Consider the following 21352-nt stretch of genomic DNA (forward strand, 5'->3'; position numbering starts at 1 on the left):
TTGTGCGATAATAAACGAATGACGTGTACTGAAGATTTCCAATAAATTGTATACAAAATAAATAAGTTTGCTTATTACTCTCGAATCAAAGCATGCATGCTTGCAATATATTTTGAACATATTTCATATTCGCATCAAATTGGAACTAATGGTGTGGACATTAAATGGAGAACGTTTTTTTTACCTACAAAGCTCTTGGCGGCTGATACTCTTTTTTTAAACTACCATTTTGAGTGGAAATTTCTACCCGCATCCCCACCCAAATCAATCACAGATTAAAAAATAATTTTGATTAGTCTTGTAAGAAAAATACTCGTAAGCACACAGACAGACGGATAAAAAAATTCAAGAGCTTTCATGCAATGTGGGGGAGCTATAAATTTTACTCGACGGTCTTTAAATGTTTTAATTAAATAGCACTATCATTAACATGGAAACAGAATAACTGTAAAATTTAAAGATTGAAACTGATATGTAAACACTGTAAATAAAGTTTAGTAAAATTGCCACCAAAGCAACTATTGAGTGAAATTTACCCTGACAAAGGTAAAATTTACTCAAGGTTGAAAGATTTTGCTCAACCTTGAGTAAATTTTACCTTTGTCAGGGTAAATTTCACTCAATAGTTGCTTTGGTGGCAATTTTAATCAAACTTTAATCAAATTTATTTAGAGTGAATAGTTACTGCAATCGTTTTGTCCGCCAGCATGTACATAAAGTAATTAACAATTCGAGTCAATTAATGCACATGAAGGAACAAATGCACATATATGAAAATGCTCAGATCTGGAGGTAAAGGTGAATTTATTTTTGACGAATCAGATTTTTAATAAATACTAAATTTTTGCCAAATTTCAAAACAGCAAGAAAGATACACAAAATATGAGTCTAGATAACTGTACATGTACAATTTGCATTATCGGCATTATTATTTGCATTATTTGCATTATTGCAGCTAACAAGGGTTTAAAAGCAGTTGAATTCCAGCATTTGATGGTTTGTCTCCAAGTTATAGGTTTACTGGGTGCACACAAACTTGGGTGTATTTGGGTCATTGTTCGCCAAGTTGTGCTGTGAAAATATTTAGTCGGGGGTACTCAGGTACCAACAAATTTAGAACACAAATCTTGGGAAGATACATACATTATGTCACAAAAAAGCCCATTTTTAGACCACTGCTTTATCCTACTCAGGTTAGGTTCAAGACAAATAAGATATTCGGCGACAGTCCAAAATCACTCACCCACTTTTTAATGACGTAATATATGGACGTTCCCCTATTGTGTTGTTGAACTCTGCGCATTTCAATATTAACATATCTACAAACATACACAGTGGAGTCTGGTCTTCTCTGAAAGCGTGTGGAAGAAAAGGTAGAAAAGGGACCCTGAACTCTTTCCAAAGGGTAGAAAACTAGAGTGGATCGGTACATAATTTGGGAAACTTTCCATTTACAAAACCAAATCAAAATTTCCCAAAACCCTTCACCTTGCCACGGAGCTGATCCCGTAAGCCTACGTCTGATATAACCTCTCCCATAAAAATTACTCCGGACAAGACCACTGCTAAAACAACGGTTTTGAAGAAGGATTCCAACGTGTGGATCGAAATGAAGAACGGCAGAGGTTTCTTTTTAGGCCATTTCATCGTTTTCAAGTTGTGGAGATGTTCCCGTTGCCTGATCCACAAATTTATGAACCCACCCATCTGAAGGGCATCGGTACTGCGCAGAATTTCAAGGCGTAAAATATTCTCAACATGGAAAAATATTGGTCTACTAAGGGCTATATCGTTAATAACAAAACAATCATATTCACTCTTCAATTCTTTCTTTTCCAAGGTGAGAAAGTACTTGTATGATAAAGCCTTATCTTGAACTAGGATAACTCTTCGAGAGGAATGCTTCCTGATGTAGTTAGTCATATTGTTCCAGCTGGGCCTTGTTATGGAAAACGATTTAAATTATTAGAATTATAAAAAAAAACAAATATCCTTGGCAGCCATTTATATATCTATGGTATGTACATACACTGTGTCCCAAAAGTCTCTGCGCATCACTCGCGCGCGCAGTTTTCATGCACTTTTTCCCTTACATCTTTTGTGTTTACTTTTATTCTTAAACATTTCTAGACCCAATGGCCTCAAATGTCATGCAATCTCGTGAACATACGAGTGAGGATGCAAACATTATCATAAGAAGGATATCCTGTCGAGAGCAAATACATCTGGGACACGGTGTATGCATGTACACACCATAGAACATTAACAATTATACATTTACATATTGTAATGTCTATGTACCTGATAACGATGGTTTTATCATGCGGGAAATTGCCCCACGGCTTCCGTGTAAATTCATCCACTAATAGTGCCTTGGTTGAAATTAGGTGGGGACTTTCACTCGAATCATATACAAGGGTATAACCATTATCAAAAAATTCTTCCAGGGTGCGAAATAATTTGAAAGCCGGTGGCACTATGAGATTAGACGTTAAGTAGAACTCGTATTGCGCCAGGAGCATGAAAGTTGAGAAGAACAAGGACACAATGATCCATTTGGAGAAACCTTTACTTTGCGGCTCCTGTCTAACATGCTTTACAAAAAGTACGAACACTAGCTCTCCCAAACCTTTAAGAATCTCGTAACTAACAGCAAATCTTTTAAGTTTTAATATATCCCAAAAACTTCGTAGGGAGACTGCGAGTCCGACGAAACCAAAGCCCACCAACCATACCCCTAGTGAAAATGGTGACACCCACATGGCCAAATCCGAATTTTCCGACCATACATTAAAGTTACAATAGATCGCGTCTGAGCCTGAATACCCATAAAAATACAGTGATTTAATTTGGGAATACATATACCTCATGGAAATGGAGGCCCCTCGTATAAAACCCTGCTCGAAAAAACCCCAATCTTGCGAATGCAAGTTTTTACTTGAGCTGGCAATGAAGGAAACATTTAAAATATTAGATATAGTTATGTATAGTCGGTCATGTGCGTAGCAGGTTATCGACCCTTGTGCAATATAGTATTGACCTTTGCCACAAATTCGAACTTTTCTTTCAGAATATCCTAAGTAGACTCCAATTTTGTGGTTCAGCTTACCCCAGCTTTTCTTGAACACAGTTACCGTAAGTGTCCTAACTTTGTGGGTGTATTGTACTGATTGAAATGGCTTTTTACAATAAGGGCATATAAAGAACCATTTTAGTTTAACGGATTTAAGAGTCCGGGGAAAATTAAAATTCCCTTTTATTTGTATACCAAATATTTTACGTTGCGTCCTACAATCGTCAGGGCATCTAAGTTTAATTACGTTTTTCGGGAGGTGTCTCGTCATTATGATAAGTGTTGAATGTTCCTCGTCTCGTAGAACGTCCCGGGTATTTGCGAGGTATCGTGAGCGAAATTTGTTATCATCTTTACTAAACTGTACGAAAATGGTGATCGTGCAGACCTCGTAGAATTTAAAATCAATTACATTCAATTTGTCATGTATTCTTTGATGGAAAAATTTTGGTGTTTGGCTGATCGTGTAGATAAGGGTGGCCGGATTGTTGACGTGTATGAGTTGTTCGGTCAGATCGACGTATTTAAGTTTGTCGCTCAATCTTACAAATTTTAATACGCATGGACCAAAGTGCTCAAAATTTCCGTTGCGTTTATAATACTTGCCCAATGTAAGAGACGTAATTACAAGGAGGAGGGGTGCAAGTATGGTTTTTTGGAACATTTTGTATTGCAAATTAAACCTGTCTAGCTGTCTACTATATAGTTTTGTCTGTATTTGTAAAATCAACGATAGAAAACTACTATGCTGGTTTATTTGTGCATATTCGCAATGGGTTGTTCTATACGAAGTATGTATTGAATCAAATTGTCTTTCCTACAGAACAAATCTGTTTTTATACGATTTAAAACTAACGGTTTACACATATGTCATCTTGTGGCTGTCTTAACTCATCTATGTATTTTCGATGGATCCGAATATGTTTAGGATGGTTCACTTAATGAAATTGGTTTTGTTCTGCTTATTCTATACATTCCTTGCTGCATGCAACCAGAAGTTTTTTACTTGAATTTGAGCACGTTGAATAATTTAGTAACACTGTACAAATCGATAAAATTTGCTAACAGACCTACAATACATACATGAAGCTGGAATCTACGTTTGAGCAATGGGATGCCTACGCGAATTTCTTCAGCAGAAGGGGAAGAAATGCATGCAGCATGTCTGAATTTCTGGAGCATTTAATGCTCCAGAAACTCAGAGCATATGCTACACAAATATTCGAAAGCCTTAAAAAGCATTTGTGTATTACTATTTTAACAATGCTATCTGAGATGACAAATAAATACAAACATGAAGAAAATCTTAGCAAAACTAGTGTTTTATTAATGGTTTGTTCAAGGAAACTTGCAAAGGCGTATTTTAGTATGTATTTACTTGTCGCGTTTGTCGTAATAAAAGTAGAAAATTTACAGAAAAAGCGGAACTCGAGAAATATTTGGACATGAGGCATATGTAGGAAATTTTTCCGTGTGTCCGGTGTGTCATTGATTTTGCTGGTCACGATGAACTAGATTCGCACACTATTAGCAGATCCAGTCACCCGGATAAGGATTAAAATATGTAAATGTTCCATCAGATGGAAAGACTTCGTTTCATAAGCATTTTCTAACTCGTCATGAAAAAATGCAGAGGGAATGTTCAACAGTCCATATCATTTGATTTTAGTCCACGAATCTTGGAAAGAAAGACATCATATCGGTTACATCTTTTCTCACACACATGTTACAGCCATTTTCCATATACAGTATGTAAAATTATTATGGCCCCGCAGAGAAGAATTGGAATTGCTTGTTAATCTATGGGTAAAATAATTTCAAATTTTGCACAGCTGAAGTCCAGTATAATTGTCAACGGATGCCGGTCAAAATTTGAAAAAATCTCAACAAGGTCATAGTTTTTCACCTAAAAAGTTTTCAGCTACCATAAGCATTTTTTTAAGTTTTATTTTTTATTTGGTATCCCAATCAATTTGATGTATGTATTGCTCAGGTCCTTACGATGGTTTTTGACGGCCCAGGAATTTTTCCCCGAAGGGCTCGAAACAATTTTCCTCCATAAAGCCAATCTTATAACTTCAGAAAAAAGTGTCAATTTATCAATGTGTTTTCAATTTTAATATTCAAAGTTTTAATTCCACGTCTCGACGCTGCATATGTGTTGTACTGGTTTTGTAGGTTCGAAGCCGTAATATTGTTAAAGTCATGAGGTTATAGGCTAGTTGGAATAAGGTTCAAAAATCATGTTGGATGAAGTGGAAATAAAGAAAGACAGTAAGAACACAAGGCAGTTTTCAGAATTGCATGCATTTGTAGATGATAATATAAAAGTACTTACTAGGGACCCTTCCAAGGTGCCGGTCGAACCCAGGGTTCCCACCTATACCAAACTATGCACAATGCATGACTTCTTTGGCGAACTGAAAGAATTTCCGTGTAAAATTCACTTTTCGTCAAGTTGTGACGATATTTGTGACGAAGGTCTGACCATCCAGGGCCATCAGTTTCCAGCTTGAGAAATACGACTCCGCCCACATTCTCCGACATGCTGATTTACAAACCCATCTTCAAAACTCACCAATATTTTGATAACCTTTTGCTGTTCACATTTATTTTAAAAAATTACACCAAATTTTTTCGAAATTTCAAAAAAAATTTAAAATTTTCAAAATTTCTAAAAAATTTCAAGATTTCAAAAAATTTTGAAAATTTCAAAATTTTTTAAAAGTTTTAAAATTTTGAAAAATGTGCAGTTTTTTTTTAAATTTTTGAAAACTTAAATGCTATGAAAACAATTTTGGGTTATGATTCATAACCCAAAACTGTAATAATCATTGGAGTTATATCTCCAGCAGGACAGGCAAACGCTATTTACCAATTGAAGCACCAGTTTGACGTTCAAACTGACTACAAATACAACATGCCGTTCGCAGAATGCATCCCCCTCATTCAATTTCGTTTACGGCTTTGCAATTTTTTGTAATGTATTTTCTTTGAATTCAACACATCTTCAAGGCGTTTCTCAAAATGTGCATCCGCAAGAAACATGCGTATGTTTCGGCTTCAGTGCGTCCTGTGTGTTTTCTATTGTACGGCAATGCTACTAAATCAGGTTCTTGACAAGGCTTCTGTGATCGAAAAATGGCGAGGGATCTATTTCCTCGTAATGCACTTCACGGCAGCTAGCTTGCGCTGGAAGTTTGGATTTAGTTGCTTTGCAAGCGATTAATTCTCTAATGGATTTTGATGCTAAAATCAGTCATGGTAACAACTGATTATTAGTTTATTTCATAGAAATTTTCATTAGGAATTGTTGTAAGGTTAGTATTGTTGTAGCGTTCGAACCACGGTCAAGGTCCCTTCGAGAAAAGACTATGAAAACGTTTATGTTGGAAGCAGCAATTACAATCGTTCCGTTTCTTCAGCTCGCTCTTCTTATATTCCTCCCTTGCACCAAGCCCTTCTTACTATCGATGCTGCCCACGTGTAAGTCAACCTTTGGTCAAAAAGAGGAAACAACTGGATTGGAATTCAAGCTGTCGTTCAGGCTTTGGAAACTTGGATGGTATGGCATGAGATTGTCTCTGGAACCCTTGAGATCGTGAACATTGGCTATGTGGGAATACTTTACTTTTTGAATTATTTCCACATCATGATTCTAGAAACCTTCCTTAGCCTTAACTAAAAGTGTAATAATAAATTTCGACACACACTACTTTCGACTTGAGAAATAATAGTTATGATGCTTGATACGATGCTTGGTATCATTTTATTAAGATACATATTTAGAAATATGGATATTCAATAAAAACAATACATATTATTGATTTACGGCTCGCGTTGATTATACTTTTTTTTTTTACATCTGCACCTTTGTGAATTTATTCTCGTTTCTTCGTGCCCCAATCCACTTAACAACTTGCCAAATAATAAACACAATTATCGAAAATTCCAAAATCGTCCAAAATGAAATGTAGAATGGCCATTTTTCATCCTGAATTTCATCCCTATTGGATAATCCACTAGGAAAGTTTGAATCGCCTTGATTTGGATTTGAAAGTGTTCCATACCCCAAAAACGTCACGTTGGATAAAATCTGATTGAACGTGCCGTTATTTTGAAATTCCAGTGTCCATGTCCCAATTGGGTTTTCACCCCAAAAATGAACCGTCATGAAGGGCCAGTTAATAAAACTTTTACCAAATATGTCTCGCGGGCGGGGTGTTAATACGGTAGATATTGTGCCGGATGGCGAAATTATGACCATCCCAAGATTCCCGCGTTGATTAGACCTTGTACTTACTATCAATTGGACGTGCTCAAGATGCCCCACATTTGGGCAATTTAACCCCTCCAATTTGAATTTTCGTCGCAATGTGCCATATCTTGCGATAGTTTCCTCACTATCTATCCGTATAACGGGTACCTGGCATACGAACCGTTCAGAAACACTGATCCATCTACGAGCTAGTTTGACCATGGCACCAGCATCCATTAGTCCGAATCCAAAGAAGTTACTGTACCTCAAACCAGCTCCGTTAGTAGCCCAGTCTTGGGAAGTTAAAGGTGCAGAGCGGGATGTTCGAACGATTATATGCTGAACATCACGCCACGTCAAGGTAGGATTGGCTTGCAGGGTTAGGGCTAAAATTCCTGCGGCGATCGGTGCCGCAGGAGACGTACCGTCGAATGAAGAAGTACATTTTTCTCCTATTGTCGTTGTTGTAATGTTACGATCGTTCGCCTTCCATGAATCAGAACTATATGTCGTAGCGAGACTTGGGCTACAATGTTCCGCATACCAGGGAACCGTTCCCCGTTCTGAGGCAGTGCTAATTGAAATGGTGTACATTGAATTCACATATCCATCACAATTGCAGTTATCGCCCCATCGCCCGCCAGTCCCAGATGCCCACACGAATATAGAACCTAATCCGCCCCGCCCTTTGTTTACGCCATGAAAGATTGCGTTCCGTGCTAGCTCACCAGGTCCATCCACGGTTCGGCCGTAATCGTCAGGTCCCCAGGATGCGGAGTAAATGTCGATGTGTTGATTATTATGGGAGAGTGAGGCCGCTTCAACTTTATCCAATGGGGTTGAATTCATTGAATTCAACATTCGTATACCGCCGATGGATGCTTCGTATGCAATTCCAACTCCACAAATACTGTTATTAGCTTCCGCCGCGACCACACCTGCGACAATAATATGTAAAATTGGTGAATACTGCTACCGAAAAGTGGGCACATTCTTAAAAAACTGACCGGCACATCTAGTCCCTTGATAATTTGAAGAATCACTGTAATCTGGGGTTGGATCTGGATCGTTGCTCACATAATCATAACTGGCTAATGGGTCGTAGTTCTTGCTAAGGTCTGGGTGTGAGATTTCCAAACCGTCGTCCAGTATGCTGACGACAACACCCTTTCCAGTAAATCCTTCATTCCATGCCTCAATAACGTTCATGTCCTGGCCTTGTCCCCGATTCAGGTGCCACATTTTCTCCCACTCCGGATCACTGAAGGTGTACTCATTTCTAAATGAATCGTCATGTCTTGTACTCGACCATGAATCTCGGCTCGCAATATAATTTCGGCTCGTTCTCCCAATAAATTCATTCGCTCTGGTTGTAGCGGAATACAAAACACAAATTATAATTGCAATTCGAAACATTGCAAATTAAGTGGTTTTGCCGTTGTAGATGTCTATTGTGGATCAGTATCTATAAAAATAATAAAATAATAATAGTTCAATAGAAGCTATCGATAAATTTGAAAGTGCATGTGGTCTTGCGTTTTATTAGTTTACCAGTTCCGTAAAATTATTCTATATCGCAAAAAATACGTCAAAATGTTGAACGTAAGGATTTATAATTCTAGTTTTAGATTGATAATCACGCCCTACATGGATTATAACACTGCGCGTAATAATGATTCAGGTCTACTGCATGGTGCCAACTACGTCGTAACTGGAATGAGGTATGATCTCACCCGTCAACGTTTTCCGTCTCGTATCAGTCACTCTTCTCATTAATTGTACTCTCTGCTGATTAGATTTGGCAAACAATGCACGAGCATTCAACCACCATGGACTTCCAACCTTGACATTTTACACCGTATCAATTAAAAATTTGAAAATTCCCTCATCCTCATCCTGTTTTTTTTACCCAAAATGTTGCTACCTCAGAAATTATAATTTGTAAAGTACCAACGAAATCCAACACAATAAACATACTCTGTAATAATCGTTATCTGAATGTTATTAATTTCTTGTTTATTTATCAGACTTTATTTACTTTTCGGCCATCCTTATATACAGATGACAAAGTTAGTGAAGGAATAATGTCCTCATTTAATTTTGCATCCATCCATATCATGGTTATAAGCAGGAAAATATTCTGCCCCATGTACTTAATTGATGTAAATTATGTACAAGTATCAACAGTGATAGTTGACAATATCCTACCTCCAGGCTCGAGTACATACATGGTAGTAAGATGATGTAACTAAGTACATATGTTTGCTTATGCATTTTTTGCTCAGTACTAAAAATGCAGTGTGAATATCAGACACACTTATTAAGCATTATTGTAATCCTGACTCGTGAGACATAATTCGATTCCCATGCAACAATCCGGAATCGAGTGCTAGGAAAGTGTGCAAATTTGGAAGATTGAGCGAGCTCGAATTATATCTATTGCTTCCAAATACAACATTAAACTAATCTTTTTCTTTTTTTTCCTTTTAAGAAAAAGGAGTATCTAATTTTAATAATCGTACCATATATAAAGGGTGTTAATAAAGTCCGATCCCATTTTTCCTATAAAAAAGTGAAGGCTAGTATAAAAAAAACTACCCGTGATACTTACAAAAAATGTTCGACATATTTACCTTAGTATTTGGTCTTGTTACCATTTACTTTAACCATGCCCTCAACTCTTTGTTTAAGGCTCTGTGCTAATTTTTCCAATGTGTCTGTGGGAATCGAATTCCATACATCTTGAACTTTTTTTACTAGCTCTTCCCTCGTCCGGGGTTGTGGTTCTTTGTATACATTTTCCTTAAGTATGGACCACAGGTTCTCCAGGGGATTCAAATCTGGGCTGTTTCCGGGCCACACCCCCTTGCTCCAGACCGTTGAAACTTGCGTCTTGATGAGACTCAAACTCGCTTTTGCTGTATGGGCTGTAGCACCATCCTGCATGAAAACTATTTTTCTTTCATTCGGAAATATTTCCTTGTTCCCCATGCTATCGAAATAGATAGGTAATATTTTTTCCATATAATACTTTGCATTGACTGTTTGGCCTTTTGGTATGATATGTAGAGGAGTCACGCCACGTGCACAAAATCCACCCGCTACCATAACTTTAAGCCCGAATTTTGGGACTGCTCTTGATGGTACATCCGATTTGTTTTCTGTCCTGTAACGAACATTTTGTTGGTTCAATTTTGGATATAGCTCAATAATAGATTCGTCAGTCCAAAGGATGTGACTGCGCAATTCTTCACCAAGTCTTTTTTCACTCAAATGGCCACTTTTCTGAAGGAGTTCTCCAAATTTCAGACGGTCATCGATATTTTTTTGTGACATGAGAGGTTTTTTGGTTAGTTTGTAAGCTGTGTGACCCCACCTCGTAGATTTCACAAATTTTTGCACGGTCACATAGTTAATTTGCTTCTTCTTCTCTTTATAGCGTTTTGAGTCATTTAACTCCCTTGCACAATTACGTAATGAACTACCGGTTTTCTTGTAAAGTCTGTTTTTAATCATTCTCTTTGTGGTAGGTGACACCTTTCTGGGTCGCCCGGGTCGCTTTTTGTCGTGGACAAAATTTTTGTTCTTCCATTTCCAAACAGTTCTGCGGCTGCAGCCCAATTTTTGCACAATTTCTGCAGGTTTAAACCCCTGCTGATGCAATGTTTGTATCTTAACTCTAAGATGCTCATGACTTACACGTTTAGTTGTTCCTCCCATGGTAAAAATTTGAAATAAATAACTTCACTGGTTCAAAAGTTCCAGCTGAATTTGTAACAACCGCGCTCCAAAAAATGCATGGGATCGGACTTTATTAACACCCTTTATCATCATTGACACATTTGCACTCGTCATTTATGACTGTGAACTTGTTCTATACTTGAATAAAGCATCAATCAATCAACCAATCAGATAAATTACAAATAAATAAGATACACCAAGTTAAAAAATTTGTATATTAATAGAAACACACTTTATTTTAAATATCTTACTTTGCTTACTTCAAATAATTAACAACGACACTGAATATTTTTACCTGTTTTACTTATTATTAATATTACTTTCGTGAACATTTTATATTAAGATGAAAACATTGAAAACATACGGAACATTGAGCTATTTGCGTCTCAAATTGTGTTGACTAACGGCCGTATTCTTAATGCAAAATTTTTACCCTGAGTGCGAGTGGCCACTCCCACTCACCATGTTATAAGATAGGGAAAGTGAGTGGCCACTCCCACTCACACTCAAAATTTTGCATTAAGAATACGGCCGTAAAACTTGTATATTTCCAAGGTGACCCAAAATCAAAATATATCTTAGTTTTTATTTTTCAATAGAATATCATATTCGAAGTTCTATATACATAATCTATCAAACTGGATGTTCGAAATGGTGAAGTGTATGTATGAAAGTAATGAATACCGATGTATATATATGGTAAGGCAGTTTCCGTGCTTCACTGTTATAAATTGACTATTTTCTACGCATGGATATGGATTTGAAAACTAGAGTTTACAATATTCTATAATTGTAGACTACAATTATGCATAGAATCAGATACTCGCCGAGAAGGATATTAAGATACAAGCAGGAAAGATAGGGAAAAAGTGTGATTTGACAAGGTGGTTTAGCAAACGTCAAAAATATTCAAAGTCACGCGGGTTGTCCACCTCACTCAGGATGCAATGATTAAACAAAATATCTTTCGGCTAAACGGGTAACGCAACCGCTGATCTATATGCAACACACGGTATCCTTACTTTTGTCCCTAGTGTTATTCAATTATTTACGTAAAATAGATATATAATTAAAGCTATGACTAAGATTATCTTATATGCAATTACCGAGGGTGGCTTACGCTATTTTAGTAAAGCTAAAAACTGACCTTAAAAATTAAGTCAAGCCATACGCTTGCTCCGCTTTTGTTTTTGTTTCGTATGTTCAACGTGTTCCCAAGGCCTCTAGCTAACTTGCCTACATTGCCGTTTCCACGAATCAATTACTTTTCCTATATTTTCGAGGGTAATCTTCATCCACTCATCACTAACTTTTTTCCAAAGTCTTCCAAAGTTGTCCCTCGTGTGGAATGAAGCTTCTGTTTGAACGGTCCAAAGCCATAAAAATCAAAAGGACTGGCATCAGGACTCTTCACAGGTATCTCGGAGTTAGGAAAAATTTAAGTCCCATACTTTTGTTTTTATTCGGCTGCATACTGTGTCGTTTTCTGAGACGCATTCGAGGAAGCGGCGTCATGATGGACAAACAGTTTGTCCGTCTCACCAGGACGAAACTTTAAAACTTGTTTTCCCAAAATTGGTTCTAAAACCTGCCAATATCATAGTCTGCATTTATCTTCACTTTTTCTGGAACTTTTATCAGACGCAACACACCACGCCCACTCATAACAGCGACCACCATAAATTTTTTGCAAAACTTCTCTTTTTTTCATGCAAAAATTCGGCGTCAGATTCTCCAGCCTTGCAGTAACATATTTTTCTTTCTCCATTACAATTTTGAACATAACAAAGGGCCTCATCAAAAATTTTAAAAAATTCCCATATTCTTCTCACATAGCTTCTCCTACAACTTACCAAAGTTGGTCACCCGGTTTTGCTTGTGAGTAGCATTTAGTCTGCGAACTTGGGTCTTTTTCGTCACCTTTTTTTGAAGTTTGTTCTTAATGGCCGTACTCACGTGTGACTGAGATATTTTCACGACTTTTGCAATTTGCTTTTGGTCGAAAGGTTTTGTTTCCTCGTCAGGGCGTTAATTCTTCGAAAAACGGTACGCGACACCTTTTTTTGGGGCTGAAACTCTTTTGGTGATAGAAGTCCTGCTAATTAAGATTTTCTTCTAATTCCAACGGGATTAACTACATTAGACACTTTTCTTCGAGAAATACTATATCCGGATGATTTCAACTTGTTAAAAAATTTTGTGTGTGACATTATTCCTTCGGAAAAGTGCTTGATGAGATGGTCGACTTCGAGGGGCCATATCTTTGGCATTTTTCTACCAATTTCTTCGAACCAATTTTTGTATAGACCTCTGACAACTCGACTTTTATAAAAAAATATATAAATACGCAAAACTACTTTTGCGCGGAATTAGGTCAGTTTTTAGCTCTACTAAATAAGGATAAGCACCCCTGTAAGGTAATGGTCCCATCGTTTACATCGTTTGCAAATTTACGGAATCACGATAACAAAGTTAATGGGCTTCATTAAACTAAGGTTAAACGAAACCTACATATTTTACACTAATTTAGAGATTAAGCTGACTGCGAAATTACTAAATGTGAAATCTTCGTATTACCCAATCACTTACAAATCTTTCGAATTATAAAAAATATGACTAATGAGGGATACCTTTTTGGTGCCATGAGCTCCCAGCATAACCATTATATACATTCGACGTATTTTTTAATACTAGCAGCGGCGTACCGCTAGTGGTATAAGGTGGTATGGAAAACCAGGCCCGGGCCCGGGGACGCCTCGACGTTTACACTAGATATTATTCAACCAGCAATGATAATTCATTTTCACCAACAAGGAAAATTCAGAAAATTTTGAACTTGAAACTATTGTAAGTTCAAATGATTTCGCAACTTTGAAGTCCATGCCTTTTTTACTTTGTGAGAAATTTTATTTCAAAAAATTTGGAACTCACTGAAAGTTTCTAAATTTTATTAAAACAAAAAATTCAAAGAAAAACAATTCATCAACAAATTGTTTTATTAAACTGCGATGGTGGGAAAGTGAATGCATGAAGCATGCATTTGTCCATATTTTGAATTGTATGTTTGTCAGCTTGCCACTGAATTTGTAGATAAATTATTTGGTTAAGCTGCGATTGCTTTAAATTTGTCGTAATTTATAGCATATAGGAAACAAATCTTTAATAAGAGCTAGACACTTGAGAGGGTTACCTCGTAAACTCAAGTTGTGAATTTTTGTACCCCAAACATTTACCGGGTATTCAAATCAATGTTTATATGCGGGATCTTTCTTATCATTAAATATTCTATAACTCTTGAATTATTTTGTAATAAAAGTTAGACTATTTTCATATTTTTAATGAATAATTTATCATGGGAGACAAGTTACCTGGGGAGTACAAGTACGTATGTGGCAGCGACAAGCGCAAAAAGAAGCAAAAAGACCAAGAAACTGTTGCGAAATTGGCAGAACAGTCTGTCAGATTTTTCAATTCATCCCATGTGCTGCCCACTCGCTCAATTTGGTAGGGGTAAATGCTGCCGAGCGTGTGCTTCAAGCAAAACTATCACTTGGTCAAATCCAAACCATCTTCATGTTTTTCCATGCTTCGACTCAGCGGTGGCAGGTGTTGAATTCAAAATTAAATTATCATCTTAAAGGGCATTGCACAACTCCTTGGTCATCAAGAGCTGAATCCGTCCAAGCATTAGCGACGCAATAGGGAAATGTGATCGAAGCTCTAGTCGAGATAACTACAAATGATAACTTCAACGCGGATTCGGTTGCGGGGGCCGATTCACTCCTTAACACAATGCTAACCTTCAAGTTTTTGTTATCAGTGAAGATTTGGAATCATATTTTGCACAACATCAACATTTGCAACCTTACTTTGCAAAAGCAGAGTAATAACTTGGCCATCGCTTCGAAGAAATTGGAAGCACTTCTCTCCTGGCTAAAAGAGTTTAGAATAAATGGATTTGAAGAATGCTTATCGGAATCAAGTACACTGGCCGAAGATTATGACATCGACATTAATTCTGGCTTCATCGATAAACGGCAAACCAGAGGAGTGAATCGAAAAAAATTGGGGGAATTATCTGAAGATATCGCCAAAGAACTCACCAATCTTCAAAAGTTTAAATTAGAATTTTTCAACGAGTTACTGGATAATTTGATTTCAGAAATGAGTTCCCGATTTGCTCAGTTAAGGAAGTGTGAAGAAGATTTTGGATTTCTTTGGGGGGCTGGACTTTCTGCTGGAACTAACGACAACTCTCTAAAATGTGTAAAAAATTTGCGCTTAAAATATCCTGGGGACTTTGACGAGAGTAAATTCAACAATGATTTCAAATACATACAGCATCAGATATCTGCACTGTTACCCGACGGGAGACCCTTGTGTGATACATCTCCACTAGAATTACTTCAGATTATCTATCAGCACGAACTAGAATCATGCTTCCCAAACGTCGCGTGTGCCCTTCAATTTTTTTAACCCTTCCTGTTACTGTTGCCCAAAGTGAGAGATCATTCTCCAAATTAAAATTAATCAAGAATTATCTCCGCTCATCGATGAGTCAAGAGAAGTTATCAAGCCTAGCCATTCTTTCAATTGAACACCGGGTTACTGATAATATTTCATTTGACGAAATGATCTCCGTATTTGCAAACACAAAATGTAGACGAGTCTCGCTGGAGTAATTGGCACGTTATATCTGTTGGTCTCGCAGTTTAATTTTATTTGCATTATAAATAAATCAAAGTAGATCTTAATGAGCACGGCGTCCAAATTTTACTTTATTTTATAATATCTGATGAAATTTATGCATAAATCATTCAGCATGAATACAAGGTGGGATCTATTACAATCAACACTTGCAATAACTCATACCTTTGATATAGGATACAATTTTGGAATGAAATTTACTTAACAAACTTGGTACTGAATCTAATGTTTCATCCGGAGTCCATCTTAAAAATATTTCCATAATTACATTAATCATAAACAATGAGCAAAAAGCTGTTTGTGGATACAAAATATAAAGTCAATCAAAGCAGGTCGAGTCGATGGCAAAGATTTGGAAATTGAAATACAACTTTTAAAATACGACCACCAAAGCTAATGCCAAGGAAAAAAACCTCCAGCTTTAAATCTTTATGATTAAATGCATTCAAAATTAGCTAAAATTGACCCAAAAAATTCAACCATAATATAGGCACGTTAGTTTTATGAGTACTACGTTTTACTTAATCAGTCGCCTGATAAAATCGCTTCTTTCTTATTCAGCTTTTTTATTATTCCGTTTTTTAATAACGAATAGCTATTATATTACATCTGTGGGAGCCTAAAGTTCGTCTACTTGTTAAATATATAATGATGTGCTTAGATGTATATATGTACAAATACATACATACATATGTACATATATACATATGTATTGTTTTTTGTTACTCACGAAAAAGTGATTGGAAGCTAAAGCTGCGGCTCCCTTATGATTGCTTTCAAGGAAAAATCACATTACATGGAATGAGTGGAGAATGGATTGATTAGGAAACATGAAACACTTTTATTATAAGAAGGCGTACGATACTAATTGCAAATTACAACTTTTAATTCAACAGAGTGTGTTAGTATGCAGACGCAACAAAGCTTTAACCGCTTAATTGTGGAATAAGTTCGCGTTAAAATTCATTCGATTTAATAAGTTTATTAAAGGCCCGGACCTAGGAAACATACCAGGCCCGAGAATTTGACGGTACGGCTCTGGTGATTGTCAAATATGTGAAGGATGTTAAGGATACGGAGGTCATTGTTAATTTAAAAGATTTTATTACGTTTTTTGCCTAGCTCATAACAGCTATTTTTCATTATTTTAGAAACAACCAGAAAGTGCAAATTCAGTAATTCTAAGGGTAGATTCTATTCTGATGGAACTCCGCCCAACAATGAGGGGGCGAACATTCAGCTTTGCCAAAGGATGGACAAGATGTCAAGGATTGGATTTCCTTTGAGTTTCATCCTATTCAACGCAGTATTCTGGCCATGCCTTATGTACGGGGCTCAAAATTCTAGTCATTGACAAGGGGCTTGCCAGCATAATTATATGCAAATGAGTGGGTACAGAAAACATGGACGGAAAGGACCCTCTAGACTTATAGGCAAGATATGTAGGGCTAAAATTCAACAATTTGTATGGACACATACATAACTTTCCAATAAAAACTTTTTTCTGCATTACACGCTTATCCAGAATGGGGAAGGTACAATTTTTACGTCATATACAAGTACACTGTGTCCCAAAAGTATCTGCGCATCACTCGCGCGCGTGGTTTTCATCCACTTTTTCCCTTACATCTTTTGTGTTTATTTTTATTCTTAAACATTTCTTGACGCAATAGCCTCAAATGTCAGGCAATCTCGTGAACACACGAGTGAGGATGCAAACATTATCATAAGAAGGATATCCTGTCGAGAGCAGATACATTTGGGACACGGTGTAGCAATTTAATACCTTAAAAATGAATGGTAAAAACCTTAGTTTTATATTTGAAGATGTACAACTCCTGACTTTGCTGGATGTATAATACCACATTTCTGAAATTCTCTGCATGGAACCAAAACTCAAAGGTATATATTGCTATACAAAGCAGATATCCCCAATGTATCAATGCACGAAAGTAAAGAACTGGGTCTGCATCTCTGGTCAAAGTCGAAAAATCAAATCTCCTAGATGCGGCAAGGAAGAACATGAAGCTGGATAGAGTCAGGATGGCACAAATAACCTGACAAATGCTTATTATATCTCATTGTAATAAATTATTATTATTATTATTATCAAAATTATGCAACTTGTATTTATCAGAATACCATAAATTTACCTTTTGAAATTTGTTTCTACAAATCGTAATTTCGAAGTGTGTTCCATCTGCTGATGGCAGGTTTGCTCTTCCTACATCAACTCGAGCGAATCGAAATGGTACAATTCCGATATAATACCCAATTGTACAAGATATCCATAAGAATTGACTCGCATTTGACAAAGCAGCAGCTTCCATATTGTATTCACTAATTTGCACAATATTAAATTCAGGAGCCACTTGGATACCTTTGAATTCACGATTTTTCTGGATCATAATTTTCCTTAGGGCTTTTTGTATCAAATTTCTATCGGACTGTATCGGAATTTTTATGTCGAATGTCCTGTTCCAAATAAGATTGTGAATTATATATGGCTTCAAAATAAGATTGGCCGTATGGAATCCAAATGGGACCAACAGTAATTAGATATTCAGTAAAGGGCTCATAAATACATACAATATTCTTACATGAGTTTAATGTTTATATGAAATCCTCGTGTATGCCAGAGTTTTGGGGAATCGCGTGTTCAGGTGACTATGTAATTTTAGTCCTCACCTGAACACGCGATTCCAGTTAAATATCATACAAATTAAATATCATGCCAGTGTTCGAAGCGTAATTACTAATCGGGCGTATCCACTTAACCTGCCTAGTATTTAATATGAATTGTGATGACAACATGTTGGCGTTCTTGGTCTGCAGACAAGGTCCCCATCCCATTTTCAAATATTGTGATAGACGTCGGTGGCGTCGTGGAAGACGTCGATTCATTTGAAACGATGATAACTAATGGATGTGGACGACACAACATGGTCTGCCTGTGTATGAAAGAGCAGGAGAAAAATTCACCATACATGTCTGGATTTGAAATTGACCTTCACAACTACCAAATTATGCAAGGTTACTCCTGCCTATTTGATTCCTCTAGTCATAAAGCTATCCGAGCTCCTAGCGATGACAAATCCTGTGAAGGAAAATGGGCCAAATTCCTTCAAGAGCAGAAGTCCTGTAAGACTTGGACTGCGGCCCTAAACAAGTTTACTGCCAGGTATATAAATATATAAAACTGTCAGTCTAGACATCAGCTGAAGGTCTGCTTCTTTGGTTGCAAAAGGCAACTGAATATCTGCAGCTTTCAGACATGAAAAGCTGTACTTCTGCAGCAGAAAGTTAACATCATGCTGCCACTAAAGGCAACTGATAGCACGGACAAAAAATGTACTATTAACGTTGAACTATGTTTCGTCAAGAAGAACCTTGTTTATTGTAAATTTATTTTACACTTTGTCTCAAAAGTAAGAGATAATATTTTAAAAAGCTCGCATTAATTCGTTTGTTCTGTGCCATGAAATTTTACAATTTTGTAAGTAATTTATTACCACATATTCCCACAAAGTTTCATTGAAAACCGAACTAACAATGCGAAGCCGTGAAGTGATACGCTCCAAATTGAAGCGGACCAACTTTATTTTATAGTCCCCCTAATACTATTGAACACGTGTTTCGTCATTTGCCAGAATGCGCGAATTTAAGCGCTTGGCGGGCATTTCAAATATGTTTTCAGCCAAAACATCCGATATTAAAATGGCTATAACTTTTTGCGTTTTGGCACGAATACTAAAAACTATGTTTGCAGAAATAACTAGTCTCATGTTGTCCCAATAAACCCCGACTACCCCAATAACCCAGGGTATCGTCAGTGGCAAACCCCTGGGGTTGAAGGTAGAGTTTTCTCTACTCTGTTCTCCTTGCCACCCTACCTGAACTAATCAGCAGCAGATTTAAGGTCTGATTCAGGCAAAAGTCCTGAATTACTAGTGGGGTCCCATTATCGATAAAGTTTGAGCCAAATTTGATCTTTAGTACGCCACAGGCCTTTATCTCTCTCGCTAAAAGGGACATTTTCCCACCAAATCCTGTTGTATTTCGGACCTGCAGTTGAAGCGTTTTGGTCGATCTGAAATTCACCCAGGAGGCCAAAGTGAAGACGAAAACGTTAAATATCCCAGTGTCGAGCAGAATGAGGGGAAATATGAGAAATCCTGGCATTGGAATGTTCCCATGAAGTTTGACGCATACGTACTGACAGATAATTTGCAACATGGGGGTGCAACATATCATCGTTGGCACTATGCGCACCGTGAGGAATCCATTCAAAAATTTTTCCAAAATTTGAATACACCGGTACAGTTTCACGCAGGCTAGATGTTCGGAAATGGTTTGAGATTTTCCAATTCGCCTGCAATAGAAAAGTAATACATAAAATAGGGGTGGAATTATTTGCGACTGGTTGTCAACTCATTTGCATATTTGGAATTTTGTGTGACCGACAGAATTTAGATATTCAATATTGGAACGGAGAAAGTATGTAGCGCAGAAAATGAGTATAATGGAATATATGCAAATACGGTGAAAAACCTTAATTGTTTCTGGTACACTTTAAATAATTAGGATGTAAATCGACACATTCGAAATGGCTATAGTGCAATATTTCAAGATTATGAGGATTGATTTAAGTCACATTTTTTCACCAAGGGGCAAATATATATCCAATACTTGTGAACCAAGCTGATGTGTGCTTACTGTTTAAACTAAGCTACGTCTGTGTAAAAAAATCGCATATTTTGGTCATATCATAAATGTAATGTTCAATTTACGATGCCACGTGTGTTTCATAGATGACGTTGCCGTTAAGTCGTCTTAATCCATTCTCAACAAGTACTTAATCATGTACTTTTGTGCTTGAGGATTTGCTTGCCTCCAAATTTTTTAGTGTGTATTTATCTATGTATAACCTTTCCAAAAGTTGAAAGTAGTTGAGAATGGTGACAATTCCGACAGAGAGGATGTAAAAGATCCACGTCGTACCGGAGCAGAACATATGCAGAGCCATCCATGCTTCGAACAAGATGACGAATATTTCCAGCCCAGAGATGTGCTTGCAGTTGTCCGACATAGAGAGGAGGAATGGGGGCATGCATGGGTCATAGGTGAGAAGAAGGAACACGGCGGCAGGAACGACGAGAACCGTAAACGATGACACGTACAGAAACAAGGAGATGATTTTCACTTCAATGGACTTGGTGATGCTTGACTTGTCTGAAATTAAAAATTTGTTAAGTAATTCGACCTTCTTATTTAAAAACGGGTCCCAAATATACCAAAAATGGAATATTATACATATATAATTTTTGACTCGTTGCTATGTAACAAAATATACATAAAAACTCATTCCTTTTCCCAGCCTGTCTAAAAAAAACTTGGAATACACCGTGTCCCAAATGTATCTGCTCTCGACAGGATATCCTTCTTGTGATAATGTGTGCATCCTCACTCGGGTGTCCACGAGATTGCATGACATTTGAGGCCATTGGGTCAAGAAATGTTTAAGAATAAAAGTAAACACAAACGATGTAAGGGAGAAAGTGGATGAAAACCGC

The 21352-nt window shown here is 37.0% G+C and overlaps 2 protein-coding genes across 2 annotated transcripts; one reads left to right on the forward strand and one right to left on the reverse strand.

The window, feature by feature from the left end:
* Nucleotides 1–6804: 6804 nt before the first annotated feature.
* On the reverse strand, nucleotides 6805–9029 carry LOC110861229 (furin-like protease 1). Its single transcript, XM_022110334.2, has 3 exons — nucleotides 8883–9029; nucleotides 8339–8796; nucleotides 6805–8269 (listed from the first exon to the last, which is right to left on the reverse strand). The coding sequence occupies exons 2-3, from the start codon at nucleotides 8745–8747 to the stop codon at nucleotides 6933–6935; spliced, it is 1746 nt and encodes a 581-aa protein (XP_021966026.1). The 5' UTR covers nucleotides 8748–8796; nucleotides 8883–9029; the 3' UTR covers nucleotides 6805–6932.
* Nucleotides 9030–14864: 5835 nt separating this feature from the next.
* On the forward strand, nucleotides 14865–15548 carry LOC110861266. The gene has a single exon (XM_022110369.1). It carries the CDS (start codon nucleotides 14865–14867, stop codon nucleotides 15546–15548), a length of 684 nt encoding a protein of 227 aa, XP_021966061.1.
* The last annotated feature ends 5804 nt before the right edge of the window (nucleotides 15549–21352 follow it).

This window comes from Folsomia candida, unplaced genomic scaffold, assembly GCF_002217175.1.
Source record: "Folsomia candida strain VU population unplaced genomic scaffold, ASM221717v1 Fcan01_Sc039, whole genome shotgun sequence".
In the NCBI taxonomy this organism is placed as follows: Eukaryota; Metazoa; Arthropoda; class Collembola; order Entomobryomorpha; family Isotomidae; genus Folsomia; species Folsomia candida.

Coding starts and splice junctions, on each gene's coding strand:
- LOC110861229 (XM_022110334.2), bottom strand. CDS start 8,747: ATGTTTCGAATTGCAATTATAATTTGTGTTTTGTATTCCGCTACAACC. Junction 8,270..8,338: donor TCAAGGGACTAGATGTGCCG/GTCAGTTTTTTA, acceptor TTATTGTCGCAG/GTGTGGTCGCGGCGGAAGCT.
- LOC110861266 (XM_022110369.1), top strand. CDS start 14,865: ATGCTAACCTTCAAGTTTTTGTTATCAGTGAAGATTTGGAATCATATT.